The 15,633-nt window shown below is 38.1% G+C and overlaps 1 protein-coding gene across 3 annotated transcripts in view; it reads right to left on the reverse strand.

The window, feature by feature from the left end:
* AK5 (adenylate kinase 5) overlaps positions 1–14,067 on the reverse strand; it is a 200,288-nt gene extending 186,221 nt beyond the window's left edge. Inside the window, exons 1-4 of one of the 3 annotated variants that reach the window (XM_081056817.1) lie at positions 13,602–14,067; positions 9,162–9,348; positions 4,391–4,558; positions 75–244 (exon numbers count right to left, since the gene is read on the reverse strand). In XM_081056817.1, coding sequence (XP_080912943.1) covers positions 75–244; positions 4,391–4,558; positions 9,162–9,348; positions 13,602–13,661 — 585 coding nt within the window. In that variant the 5' untranslated portion in view covers positions 13,662–14,067. The remainder of the gene's footprint in view (positions 1–74; positions 245–4,390; positions 4,559–9,161; positions 9,349–13,601) is intronic. The other 2 variants (XM_081056818.1, XM_081056819.1) reach the window with 2 other exon arrangements.
* Positions 14,068–15,633: the final 1,566 nt, after the last annotated feature.

The raw sequence follows: 15,633 nt of genomic DNA on the forward strand, positions 1-15,633 counted from the left end.
AAACCACATTTAAACTTAGTATACTCACAACTGGTATAAAAATGGCAAAATAAATGCAAATGATACAGCAGTACCTGTGGGGCCAATTCTCCAGTTGTAATTATTTTGGCAATAAGACTCCATTTCCTATTGCTGCTGGTACTGTGGATCTTCTTTCTCAATAATTCTCCCACTGAAATGTATTGGAATCCATAACGTTCTGCGATTTTCAAACTTTGAGTACCCTTTCCACTTCCTGGACCACCTATCATTTAAAACAGAGAAAACGGTGACCCTCTGGTACAATAAGAAATTCTCTTTTATGCAACTACTAAGTTCATCTTGAGAAACAGATTCCAGACCAACAGAGCCAGGGCAGGTAACTGTTCCACTAGCCTAACCAAGGAAAGGGTAGGTTTGTCGTGATCAACTGCATTAGATGAAAGAGACATTTTTCCCAACTATTTTAGTAAATAACTAATTTTAAAAATTTTGAACAATGCTGTTGAAAGAAACCATTACTATTTTTCTATGTAAGCTCTAGTAGTTTTTCCTCTGTAATAAAAGAAAAATCTATGGGATACAAAAGACAATGATTGAAATAACAGACATGTGCTTCATATCAACAAAGAGTTAATGTGCAATATGGTGAGATGTGACAAATATTTTTAAACCAAAGGCACACCAATATTGATGTGGCTTATTTAAACCTTTTTAAAAAAATCTTTCTGTTCACGCTGTGCTTGCCTTATCTCCTTTAAGTTCGAAAGAAGTTTTATGCAATAAATATGCAGAGTAAATGGAATAGTTCCTTACGGTAGAACAATTTCACAGATCTCATGCTAAGTTTGATTTTGTGATACATTAGTGTGAAAGAATCAACATTTTGCAATATAACTGTATACTAATCATTGGTAATTGAGATTTATTTTTTTAAAGCGTAATTGTAAATCTATGTCTCAAATTTTATTTCCAAATCTTATTGTTTTAGTTAATTTATATTTCTAAACAACCTAGACAAATTGGAATATAAAGTCTGAACAAATTTCAAAGTAAAGCACAAAGTCAGTCCAATCTGATTTGTTATTTGCTGGCAATTATCAAAATGAAATGTTTTCAAATACCTAAGTATAAATTATTTAATAAGCGGACAAAATATTTTAAAAAGTCAATGTCTAATAAATAATGAAATGCTTTGGTAACACTCATTGAAATATAGTTATAATTAAGCAATATTGAAAATAAAAATTCCATAGAAAAGTGAGTTGATGTCCTCCCTACTAATACAATATATCAAGTTTTTGGGGGTAGAAGTAATTTTCTACATAATTATTTAATAAACATCTTTTATTTGTGTTGCAAGTAATATAAGTAAGAAAGAAAGACAGGTGTTTTGTTTTATTTTTTGAAAGAAAAGTCCCAACTGGGTAACTTGGTTGGCCAGGGCTTATTTCCTCATTAAAAAATGTAGCATGCAGAATTCTAAGATCAGCTAATATAATGAGAACCATTTCTTAATGCCAACCCCAAATAATGTACCTACTATCTGGCTTTAATCTTATTATTGTTTCATTAAGCTTAGGGTAGGAACTTGTTTATATTTTTGATCATTCTCTTTCTAAAAAACTCTAAATCCTATCTTATTAGATTTAACATTATGAACTATTACCGTGTTTCCCTGAAAATAAGACGTAGCTGGACCATCAGCTCTAATGCGTCTTTTGGAGCAAAAATTAATATAAGGCCCAGTCTTATACTATATTATATTGTATATGACCTGGTATTATATTATATTTATACCCGGTATTTATTATATTATATTATATTATATTATATTATATTACCCTGTCTTATATTAAAATAAGACCAGGTCTTATATTAATTTTTACTCAAAAAGATGCATTAGAGCTGATGGTCCAGCTATGTCTTATTTTTGGGGAAATATGGTACCAGACTAAATTAATGACTTTGCAAATCAAAAGTTAGTTTTGGTTCTAAGTAGCTGCTTTGGCCTGTTAACCTATGGGCAAATCATGGATTGGCTGAAGGGAAAAAAAAAATTATATGACCAACTCCATCAACAAATTCAAACTGAGTTGATCCCTGAAGAATGAAAGTTATCTTTCATTAACTGTATTACCACACTTGATCTCACAAACCAACAAACTAAGATTATAAATTCCACTGAATTAAAAAAATATATTTAAACATACTGAGAAAGTTATAGCACCTTAACAGAAAAAAACCTGTTTTTTGTCAACTAATGGATGCAGTAGCAGACAACAAAAAATATGATTGGCAAAACTGACAAGAGAATAGCATTAATTTATTGGATGAGTTTGATTACTGAAACTTCTTCACAAATTAATTTTACTTTCTTCTCTCTCTCAAACCAGAGTGAGTTTAATTTTGCTCTATTTATGTATCTCTAATACTTACAAACATTAGGATCCATCTAATTCTTAGATTTTATGATTACGCTAACATAAGAGAGATTCATATCTATGCCAAGATGTCCAGCTTAAAAAAAAAAAATTCTGTATCACCAGAAGGGAAATTTGCTTTATTTTGATGTAATATCATGGGGAACTAATAACAATTTGTAAGGTTCAGGTAATTATTTTATAATTCCTCAAAAATCACAAAATTGCCCCCATTTTCTCATATAACCTAAGGTTAGTCTTTTCCTTTCATCTGTTATCTCAATCTTCTAAAAATTTTTACAGTCATTGGTTCTGCATCATTCTTGTAATATATAAAATGTTATAATACAGCATGTAAGTCTAAAACCAAAATCATAACCTTGGGAAGCAACTTGATTTTACTGAGTAAAAAGGAATTGTGTGTGTAATGGAGGAGACTGGGCATTTTTATCTTCTCCAAAGATCTTAGTTTATTGAAATGTTTTAATAATTTCATATAAAATTCACAATGCACAAAAATTCATATATGTGCTGTTTTACACAAGAGAAATTTGATATTACACTTTTTTATGGTCAATCAAGCCTCCACTTGTTCATCCTGTTAATAATCAATGATATTTTGCTAAGAGCAACAAGAAAAACAAAATTGAAAGACTATTTCATTATAGAATGGTGAAATAATTTTCAATTTTTCTTCACCTGCAGCTCTTTTAATAAAGTATTTCTTTGTGTTCTAGGTAAGGACCTTACATTTTCAAGCACGTGCAAAAAAAAAAAAAATCTCATTTTCAAGGATAGAGGTTTATGATGTAAGAGTGACTACCATACACTACAAGAATATTTTGACTTTTGTAAAGTCAATTTCCATATTCTCTTCTTATATTATTTTAAATAATTCAAGGTTAAATATATTTGCAATTTCATTTTCATTACACTTAGAGGTATACAAATGTTACTTTTTCTAGTCTGGTGAGCTTAAATTCTTGTTATAACTTGGTGTGTTTATTTGCATGCATTTTTCCTGGTTGCCATCATCATTATATCTTCTGCAAGCAGTACTTCTTTGCATGAAGACTGTATGCATTTTGCCCTCTGTTAACAGTTACTGGCCAGAATAGCTTTGAACATTTCACGTTAGATGTTTGCTTTTGGTCATCTCTGTGAAAGCTGAGTCAAACTGGAAAGGAGACAATGACTATCTATGTCGCATGTTCACAGGTCTCTTCATGATTTTTATAGATTCTGAGGAAGTTAGAATTTGCAAGAGTGGTAAAAATGCATTCTGGAAAAAATACTTAAATAGCTATTTTTCAATAGCTATTCTTCGTGAAGTGGCATCAGACTGATTACTTCCATATTCAACATATGGCAATATAAAAAATCAACTATTATTATTTTGATTAATACTCAAGATATTATGTGCTCTGTAAAACACTATTAGATTTGCTTGTCTAATAGCATCAAAACTTATATTTTATTGTAGTTACCAGTTTGCCATAAGGTATATTCCTTTTTTTGAGTCTTTACCAATATACTACTATTATTTATTTTTCCCTCTAAAGTTAATAGTGAATAAAAATTCAATTCGTTGAGTTAAAGGGAAAAAAACACATCATGTTTAGAAAACTTGTTTAGAATGAATTCAGTTATCTATGTTAAAAATTAAACACAAAACCACAGCACAATAAATCTTAAAGAGATTAGTACTTACTTTCAATTCATTATAGAGAACTTCTATGACATTATAATGGATTCCATAAAAGTGCAATAGGCATTAGATTATATAATTGTAACAGTTTGTTTTATGGAAAATTATGCTAAAAATATTTCCATCTACTGTCTTTTGAGCTTTTGTTTCTATTGCTTGTCATTTTTTAACCCAACTAAGTATTTACACATGCAATACATAATTGACATAATTTTTTGAAATATAAATATATAAACAAAGTTAGCAATAGTAACGAGAATTTTGCTTTCTGTCTTCGTACCTATGACAAGAATGATTTTTGGCCGAGGTCTACTGGGATCAAAAACCTCATATTCCTCAATTAACTCTGCAGTCTCGGAGAGGTCTGTATCACTTTCTATGGAGAATTGATGGATTGGAGGGAGCCGATCATACCGCCGATACGGAAAGTTGGCGTTTTCAGGCATTACTGCAAAAGAGTAAGATAACTTTGAAACGAAAAAAAAAATAGCATAACAAAACATTTTTTGCACTTAACCAATTATAGAAGACATTTAAAAACTAAATGAGTTTGATTTTTTTCAACTGTAAAAAGACCTCATCTCATAAGTGGCCACCACACTTTTTCTTAAAGGGTCAGATAGTCAATATTTTGGGCTTTGAGGGACACACAGTCTCATAGTCAACTTGGTCATGGTAGCAGGAAAGCAGTCAGAAACAATATATAAGCAAATGGATGTGCTTGTGTTCCAATAAAACATTATTTATAAAAACAGGCAGGGAGCTGAACCTGGTCCATGGGTCATAGTTTGCCAACCCCTGCTCTAGAGGAACTTTCTTAAGTACGGCCTAGTCTTGCTTGGTCGTTTGTATACATCTTGGTCTCTGCAAATAGTGCTCCCTACAGTTGTGAAGTACACAACTCCTAAACTTTCACAACTGTATGCAGCCGCCATGGAGCCCATGCTTATGCAGAATGTATTTTATTTATTCAATAAATACAGATACACCATCACTATGATTCAGGCACTCTAATCCAGTGGAATGGCTTGGTGGCATAATGCACCAAAACTTAGGGTACTGTTTTTATAGATAAAAGGATAGCAAGCAATTTCTACATTTGTAATATCTTTCAACATCACTGAATTTTGCTTTTCCAATATTTATTACCTTCAACCTCCTTGATTTAAAAATGTAACTATGAAGATTTAAGTTTACATCTACAATGGCTACAAGTATTTGCCATTTATTGCTAGACATGTTTGTGTGTTGAGCATGATTCCGCAGAAGAATAAGATGTAATCCTGTCCCCACAGGGCTTACAAACTGGAGCTTACATGCTTATATTTCACAGCAGTATGCACACCAGGAGGGTAAGTGCTAAAATGAATATTTCTTATGGTAAACACCACAGGGGTTCAATGAATGGGTAGATCCATTTGGGTTGGAGTGGTAGGAAAGGCCTTGCAAGAAAGAGGCCCGACTTGAACTTTGAAAGACAAGTACAGGTGATAAAATGTGGAAGGAATATTTCAGTTGGTGGAAACAAAACACTAAGACTCAGAGTCAGTAGTCCAAATGAAGTAGTCAAAAGAACAAGAGGACAGAGCTGGCAAGCTCAAATCAAGCAGATGGTCTCAACCAGTTGTCAATATATAATGCATGGTTCTTTCCCTTCTCACCCCATGTGTCAGTATTCCAAGAGGCACAGAGAAGCCCTAACTACCCAAAAGGTATCTGCACAAAGGAAACAGGATGCCACCTGGCATTCCATGAGAAATTCAGATAAGGGGACCACTGTATTTTAGTGTGGCATAATGCCCACATCTCCTCCCGAGATGTTTTTACTATCAGGCAGAAATTCCCATTCTCTGTTGATACAATAAATGAGGTCATTGACTACTGACCTACTGGACTCACTTTAGTTCCACAAAAGGAATGGAATAGTCTGCACATGACAGTGGATATTCTTTAGGAAATTCTGGGAAATTCTATGCCTTTACCCATCTCCATGACCACAACTCTTCCCCAAGTCACCATCCCTTACCTGGACTATCATAATAGCCTCTCGCAGGTCTGCCTGTTTCCATGCTTATCCCCACAATCCATTATCCATTTCTTAAAATGCTCTTCTGTTGGTCCCATGGCTGACTGCTTCTTATCATGCACATCCCACCTTAAATGTCACCTTTTACTTACTTTATAATCTAAAGCCACCTTCTTAATTTCAAAAACATCTCTGTAATAATGCTCTGTAAAACACCTTTCACTTCCTCATCCAAGAGGTCTCTTATTCATTCATTATTTGTCTTCATCCATTAGAATATTAAATCCCGTAGCCTAAGTTGGATCCATCCTCCTGTTAATATGGTTAGTTCTATAACATATGGTATTTCCTATAGCACCCATTGTGCTTCTACTTATATTTTTAATGCCTGGCTTCATCGCTAGACTGTAAGCTCCATGAGGCAGGTGCCATGTTTGTTCTTTCTTGGTGGCTACATGCTCAATCTTGAGAGTGTCTGGCACTCAATAAATAGTACTCAATAAATGGTTATTTTGCTCAGCTGACTCATTAACTGACTTATTGGAAATAGGAAAATAAGAAGGGAGTGCTGGTTTTGAAGCAGATATGGTATGTTAATATATTTGGTTTGGGATGTGTTGAGTATAATATGACAATGAGATATTCCAGGAGATAAGCTCTATGGACATTTGGAACTATGGGACTAGAACTTTTATTCAAAAAAAAAAAAAGTAATTTTTTATTCAGTTGTATATATATGGCAGAAAAAAATACTCATCTTGCATTTATAGTAAAATGCTTTAAAGAACTGTCAGTCAATAATTTATCCTTGCTTTTATCATATTTTTACTTAGCAAAGTAATTTGCTTAAATGATTAAAATATTTTGTTTCACATAATAATGTTTCATTATAATTACATATTAGCATGGCTATGTCAATATTTCAGCAAAAATGCATGAATCAATTTATATTCATAGAAATAATTGTAATGCTTTAAATTACTGGGAAGTTAGCAATTCTGTTGAATTTAAAACCTAGTCCATAAATTATAGCTAAAACTTATAAAGCACCAATGCATAAAGCATTTTCATAAAATAAAATTTTATTATTACAAGACAAATCATTCTCTGCCTTTCAGCATACATTCTAGATAAATGACAGTGTGATACAACATTCTTGTCACCATGGTACATGAAAAAGTTCTAATTGATGATTAATTAAAAGATCTCTGAGTTGAAATTCGGGAGAAGTATTAATAGGTATGGAGACTAAAGTTAATAAGCAATTTTTAATTCTAATGAAAGTTAAGCCTATCTTTTCTATTCCTGTTTTAGCTTCTCCTGCCAGATCAGGAGTTATAAACTGGTTATCTGTGGGCCCAATAGAGTCCCATAGATGTGTTTTGTTCAGTTTGACATTTTTCCAAAATTTGTACTTAACTGCCTTTAGACAACAACTGTTCTCTCTAGTTCTGCTCTCTAATTTGACCACAGTCCCCACCAATCTCTATTACACACTGGCCTGGTTGGCTTCTATGTATAATCAAGCCAAGTAACTATAAAATAGAGACATTTCATTTTGTTGCAAAACTGTCACTTTCTATACCCATTCTGAGAGCAGTTTTCGACTAAGTGAATGTCATATCCTCTTAGATTTAAATGTAAAAACGTAAAAATATCTTAGACTAAATCCAATAATACCTGAGGTTTATTAGGGCTTTAAGGTTTAGAAAGCAGTTACCCACCTATATTTGTTTCACTTGATTTAACAAGGGCGTAGGGTATGTATTTAACATTGAGCCAGATTCTAAGAGTATGACAACACCCTGGGACGTAAGGTAACCATTTCAGGAAGGTGTCTGAACTCTTCAAACACACGAAAATATCATTTTGTTCACCGAAGCAGTAATTTACCTAGCAGCGTGCTGCAGCAGTAACTGGCAAAAGGTGCTCTCTTGAGCACCCGAGCCTCAATCACCTAGTGATGACTCCAGTACAGACAGGAAAGGATTCTTCGCCTCTCTGGAGATGTTTCTGAGCAAATGTTGTTTCTGCTTTCCCTCCCTGCTGCGTTTCTTAAAAATTAACACATTTGATTTTCCCCCACACTGCATTCAAACAAACTCTAAGTGGGTCATGACTAAGTAGGGTAAAACAAACTGAGATATATTTCCCCTTGTATTTATTACAAGTAGAATGATCTCCACTTCAAATTCTGCCTGTATAGCTGAAACTTTTCATGGCACAATTTTTGAGAATGATTTAAATTTGGAAAATATAATGATCTTGACTCCTGGGAAAGAATTAATTTAGTTTCCCCTGATTGGAACTGATTCCATTGTGCACATGCTATTACACTTCTCAATTTCCTTCAGAGCCTAAAAGGCTTGTTGGCTGACGCTGAACCACTATTTCAATAAGCACATAGTTTAGAAAGCTATCAGGATACCGCGAATCTCCTCTAGCAAATTCCAGTTCTTTGTTTCACACTATTCCTAAAACTATTAAACAAGTTTATGCCTTTTACTTCTTTTATAGCACCCAAACACCTAATTAATGTATCACATTCAGTAGCTGCTTAATAAATCCTTATTGAATTAACTAGTATAAATTCTACATGCGTTTATGCAGATGTGTCAATAGGAACTCTGAATTTGAAACCATGTTAATAAGTCAAATCTCTTCCCAGAGAGTAATAACTATTAATTTTGTCTGTCATCTTCTCATTTATTTTGAAGTCTTATTTGAAATTTTAAGAACAATTCATAGCTTGCTAATGTAATTCATTTTGCAAAATAATGAAGTCAGTAATATAAAACTTCACTAAGCCTTTATAATGAAGTGCTGGACAATGGTATGTAATTATGTTTGTCTTATCATAGAGGTGATTAAAATTAGTGGCAGAGGAAGATTAATCATGCTCCAGGGCCAAATACCCTTTCAGGCATTTGGACACCTAACAAATTAAACTACTGCTTACAGTCTATACGGTCTGGTTTAAAGAGAACTGCTATAATTATAAACTATTATTCTGCATATACATTACCATTTCTCAGAAAGGATCTCCGTGACTGTCCTCCATTGAGTGGAGGCAAGGTCTTCTTTTCCTGGCTGACAAATGTATCCCATTTCACCTTGTCACAGCCACCTAGTTCCTTTACTTTCTGTAAACAACTTTCCAAGTACTCTACTGGGTCTTCAGGCTTAGAACACATCAGTCCATTCAAAAGGCTCTGAAACACAACAAAATATGCCCACATAAAATATGTTTTAAAACCCTCCCCTTTTAAAATAATGTATGTACCATCTCTAAATTCTGGGTTTTATTCTTTGCAATTGTCTTTTAATAAATAATTAGAGCTGAAATTATGATCTGATTAATTAAGATCACTCCTTAAATTCTTGACTAATTAGTTTTCAGCTCATCAGTCTCTGCTTTTTAAACAATTTAGGCAACGAAATAGTTTAAAATGGAAGAGCTCTATCAAAGTGAGATAAAGTACAGTGTGTAAAATACCCGTTATTATTGATCACATTTCTACCCATCCTTAAAGTCTCCAAGCCTCAGTTTCTTCTAGTGTAAAACAGAGGTAATAATACCTACCTCAGAGGGCTTTCTTAAGGACTGAAAAATTTAATATTTGTAAAATGCATATTAAATACGTGGCACACAGTAAGTGCTCAATAAATGTTGTTGGCAGTTTTAGCTAATATTGTTGTCATTATCACAAAGTCTCCCCTGACCCCTCAGGTTGGCTGTGGACCCTTTCTTCTGTGTTCCTATGGTACTCAGACAAAAACCTGTCATTTATACTGCAATCGTCAGTTTATCTGTCAGTCTCTTCATTCAAACTATAAACCTCTCAACAATACAGTGTGGGTCTTATTTATTTTTCAGTCTCCAGCCCCTGACACTTTCCCTGACACACGGTAGGTGAATACTGAACAGTTTCTAATTAGGAAAAAAATTTCACTCAAAACATGAAGTCTGAGACTCAAAAAATGCTATTTGATATATAAGTCACCATAATTCCCATTGAGGTTATAGAAGGGGGGAAAAAGCATGATCTTGTATTATTTTTTCTGTTCGTGGTATCTGATGCATCACATGGACTAGTTTCTAAAAATGCTACAAATTTGGAAATGCTGACTCCTAGGAACTAGAGTGCTGTACAAAATATTTTAGAGTATTTCATGGAAAAAGCATTGAGGATTATTATCACCAATAGACATTACTAATGCACAAAACACACACCCTTTGAAAGGTTGACATCTTTTCTAAGTACAGTATTTATTTTCACATTATTCTTGTGCAATTTGCTCAAAATGGTAGGCAATTCTTACCAGGTACAATTGTTCTCTGAAATCCTAAATAGTGTGCATTAGAGTGTTGAATCAGACAAGTTTCACTGTAGAGGGAGTGGAAAAAACTAACTTGGGCATCCACGCCGTTTTTTGTGTCAAAATCTGTGCTACACACACACACACACACACACACACACACACACACACACACACAGCTTTTAACTTCTCACATTCTCCTATGTTAATGTAGCTAACTCTGTGGCAGTGATTCCTCTTTGTCTTGTATACATTAGCTAACACAACGCATTCTCAGTCTTATGCAGCATTATTATTTACATTTTATAGATTAGGAACTCACGAGTCAGAGATGTTAATTGATCAAGGTTACTCAGATAGAAACTCATAGGCCCAAGATTCCAACTCAGTGATTCTGATTCAAAATCATATATATTACTCTTTCTCTACACCTTGCAAAAATATGATATGGGATAGAAAGAAAATGCCAGATTATCTTTGCCCCATACATAATCCAAACCAAGATTACATAATCAAGATTATGTCTTTTATTTTTTTAATACTGATTATTACATGCTCAATGAAGTTTCTTTTCTTTCTTTCTTTCTTTCTTTTCATACTGGAAAATAAACATTTCCAGCCTCTCTAAACAAAATTAACTCCCCAAAGGGTACTGATTTTAGAAGGGGGGATGGGTTCCACTCTTTCCTGGATAATTTAAGTCTTTTCTTCTAGTAGCAAGCCATCAGAAAGATCAAAGATAATTAGCAAACATTACTACTCAGTCTCTTTGAGTTAATTGTTTGAGGACTTGAATAACCTAATTTGACTTTTCATAGTATTCAAATTAATTGCCAAATCTCTGCTGTAAGATATAGCAGTATACTTTCGATATATACACCATAAAGTTAGCTAGAGTTAAAATACATGACAAAAATCAGGGGAAAGTGGTTTAAAAAGAAACATTTAATCTAAAAATGGAAACACATTTCAAACTTGAACCTACTAGACATATCCCATTTAGCCTATGTGATTTCTTCTCAAGTCAGGAAGAAATCTGAAAAAGTCAATTAGCTATACCTAGTTGTTTGACGATATCTAAATTCAATAATCAGTCACTTGGTCTATAATGGTGTTTAATATTCACATCTGGGCCAATGTTTTGGGTTTGACAGATTCCTAATTGTTAAACGTTGTATACCTATACTGTGGTTTTGAGGGAGAAAATCTAGTTTGGAAACTCATCACATGGAGAAGCGCCAGGTTTTTACTTCTCTCTTTGCTGTGCACACACAGATTCTTCTTACTGGAAGGCCTTTGGAGGTCACCAGCAGTCTCTTTCCATCTTCCGTTGTCCAGGATTGCATTTAAGTACACTGTGTTACTGCATTTCACCTAAGCCAATTGACTTCCTTTTTTGGGTGTGCTCTGTTTTTAAAATCTCATTCAAATGCAGAAAAGCCAATGAAAGAAAAGCACAGCACCTGAATAGAAATTCCTGTTTTGCATACACAGTGATTTTCATGAACAAACTATCAAAATGCTCTGTGGTTACTTTCCACAAAGGAGGAAAAACAATTATAGAAAAAAGATGTACTATGAAGCAGCACTTTACACTCAGGTGTAGATGTTTCTGGTTATTCTTTTAGAAATGTAGAAATGAAATTGATCTCAGTAGTAATATTTATGACAAAAACGTTCAGTTCTTCATCTCCATATTTACTTTTTAAAAATAAAAAAAAGGAAAAAGGAAAACTCTTAACAAGAATCCTACATACTCCCAAGACCCTGTCCTTACACAACACTTCCTGATTATTTTCAAGCACGAGTAACACACTTGATAGATTTGTGGCTTCACATACCAGGCTTGGGCTAAGTGGGTGATTTACCTGGAAATCTTGGCTTCAAATGGACCTAAAAACGGTGGCTTATAGAGGTGAACAACAACAACAAAATGAAGATCTGTAATTACAGCCCATTTAAAAGATAATTCGGAAAAACGGGGGAGGGGGGCAAAATTGTTTTCCCAAGTGGTATTTTAAAATTCCTTTCAGTAGAACAATACCCCCCTACCCCCATACAGGGGAAAGAAAAACTCATGACCTTTACTGTATCAGTCTACAGTCTCATCTTTCCGAAATAGGGGGCCAGGTTTGCCGTGAATGGATGGATGTCCCCTGTCAGGGTTCCCTCTATGGAACTTGGCCGGCTTCCATGTTTCTTTCTTTCTTTCTTTCTTTTTTTTAAACCTAAGCAACTGTCTTAAAATTCAAATATGGAGAGAATGAAAGGAAGCAAAACGATTGGCGACGTAGGCTGTGGTTTGGAGCTAACCAAGGTTCGTTTGGTTCCTCAATCCTCCTCCTCTTCCACATTCACAATGTGTCCCGCACCCCCGGGTCCCTGGTGCAGATGATGCTGTGATGCGGTCTGAAGACAGAGCAACAGGAGTCACGCCCGCCTGGCCGCTGCCTCTCGGACCTGCTTCCTCTCGGTGGGTTGGAGAGGGCTGGCGAGAGCTGGGCCGCCGGGGCGGCGAAGGGAACCCTCCCTTCCAAGGCTACGGAAAACGTGCTCAGGAGTTCATTCACCGAAAGCGCAGAGCAGCGCTGGTTGCCTGCCGCCCGGGAGGCAGCGCTGCACTAGGTGGGCTTGGATTTGTTGTTACATCTCCATCCCTCTCCTGCAAGCTGTCCCCGACGAGGGCTGCTTCGGTCCCCACGGCTGGGACCCCGACCCTCGGCGCGCGGAGGGGTTAGGGCTCTTGATACCCGGTTTCGGGTCCTTGCTGGCTCCCGGGCGCCAGCGTACCCACCTGGCCTGGCCCTCGCCTCCAGAAAGCGCGGGCGGCCGCTGCCTGTAGCCCACCCAGGATGTCCGCGTCCGAGGGGTGCAGCCTGCTTCCAGCACCCGCTAGAAGACTGAAACTTGACCTAGGAGATGCGGGCTCCTGAGCCCAGCCATCGGATAAGGACCCCGGCCACCCCCCAGGAAGGGCGGCTACCCCCGGGCGAGCCAGCGGGCGAGCTCCTGCCAGCCCCTGCACGTCCATGTCCCACGTCGGCAAGGTGGGACCGTCGCGGCTCCCTCCCCGTGAACCCCAAGACGCCCTCCTCACCCCGGTCCTCCCCATCCTCCCGCCCCTCTGCCAGCCCGAGCCCCCTACCTCGAAAAGCTGAGGGATTTCCCTGCGGGCCAAATACTCCTTGGCATCGCTGGTGCTCATGGCTGTGCCGCGCGTGCCTGGGGCGCAGGCGGGGAGGCTCCCGGGTTGCGGCGACTTGGGCTGGGGCTGGCCGGGTCCGCTCCGTGCACCGTGCAGCCCCGACTCTCGCGCGCAAACACGCGCTCAGCTCCGACCGCCCAGGCCAGAGACCCCTCCACTTGTGCCCCCGGGGCGACGGTCTCCGATCTCCCGCCCCGCCGCGCCTCGGTGCTGGCCCGAGCACCCCGGCTGCGGGCTCCGAGCAGCGGCTTCCCCGGCTCCCAGGCAGCGCGACCGCCAGGGGAGGGGCGGAAACGGCGGAGGAGGGAGGACAGCGCCGCGGACGCCAGACAGCAGCCCGCCGGCCTCTCCTGCTCGGCGCGCGGCTCTGCGCCTCCCGGAGCCCGGTCTGCAGCAGCGGCCAGTCACGCTGCGCGGGCGGGCGCGGGGTGCGGGGGTGGGGGCCGGCGTGCGCGGGGCCTCCGAGTCATACCCTCCACGCTAACCCGCCGCCCCCCGGACGCAGCAACCCGGGAGCAAGTAACCAAAGGAATAGAGTCGGGGGCTGTAGGAACCTGCGACCTTTTCCTTTCTCCGGACCTTCTCCAACCCCCCCACTCTCCCCCACACCCCCCCCCACGGTTACTCCTGCGTCCTTAAGGAGCTCCCGAATCCTAATTGTCACAGAATTTGTCATTTATTCATAAGGTTGCCGATCTTTCACAATAGGAAGCTGGGGGTAATGCGCAAAGGGGGATTCACGGTGTGGAATCCATCTCCTTAAGATAAGTTTTAGATCTTGGATATTTCTGTGCTTCAGGAAAGTTTTGTTAGCTGGTTTTTAATGTTTTAAATTCTTATACATTTCAGTATAAGGTCTTAGAATGAGCCTAAAAATCTTCATTAACAGAAGGATTAGTAAGTAGCCAACTAGTTAGTTATCTCCGTAAATAAGAGTGGAAGGTGGAGAAGAAAAGTGGGTGGTCGTGGAAAGCTGGAGACCACTGACATTGGAAACGTGCTTAGTAGGTGTGGGTGGCTTTGTTAATTACATCTGAGGAGTGTGCAGTCAGTGGGCCATCAGAGCACCCTTGGGTGAGTATGAAGGGGTGCGTTAAGGCAGTGATGTAGGTAAAGGATCTTCCTGTTACACACCGTTATTAAGGTGTACCCATCATCCTACTTCCCAAGATGACTCATTTTCCCCCTTAAGATATCTTTTTCATTGACTGTTTGAAAGATTGTGCCACCCTGAGAATGTGATCTTTAACTGTGTGCAAGGCCTGGATCTGTGTGTGGGAGGGTATGTGAGAAACAAGGAGGCTCTGAGAGGAACTGACATCTGGGGTCTGGCCAGAGAGAGAGAAGCAAGACTGTAATTGCTTCCAAAAACCCGTGTCTGAATGTCCATTTCGAGTTCATCTTTGCAGATCTTTTCTTGATTCTATTTCATGTCACATAAGCAACTGTTTCTTAAGCCTTAACGATAGTTGCGGTTTTGTTTTACCCAAGAGAGGAAACTCAAGAATTAATTGAATTTTGTAAAATAGTTGACGTTTTTCTGAACACTTGTGAAACCATCTGTCACATGGTGGTCAACGTTCCACATGAGGCAGATGTTCATGGGAGGCAGGTGTTCCAGTTCCAGAGAAATTGTTTTTTGCCCTCAATATGCCACATCACTCCCAGTCCCAGCTTCCATTCCTTTACTTTAAGAGCAGGTTACAGTAGCAGCGAAAGCATTGTCTTTTCCCTATGCAACAATGCTTGAAAAGTACCAGGTTCATGGCATGAAGGCTTACTTTGTAAGTAGTCATAGCTGAGATGAAGTACCTAGAACTGAAAAGGCCACTTTCTGCAGGACGTTTCAAGGTCATCCTTTACACACAAGAATTTTACAGAGCTTAGCTAACATCCTCCCTCCAGGGGAGGAATAGATCGTAAATGGAGATATAATTCTAAAAGCATCGTGTACCTGGGCAAGGATGGCAAC

This window comes from Rhinolophus hipposideros (genome assembly GCF_964194185.1).
Source record: "Rhinolophus hipposideros genome assembly, chromosome: 8".
Classification (NCBI taxonomy): Eukaryota; Metazoa; Chordata; class Mammalia; order Chiroptera; family Rhinolophidae; genus Rhinolophus; species Rhinolophus hipposideros.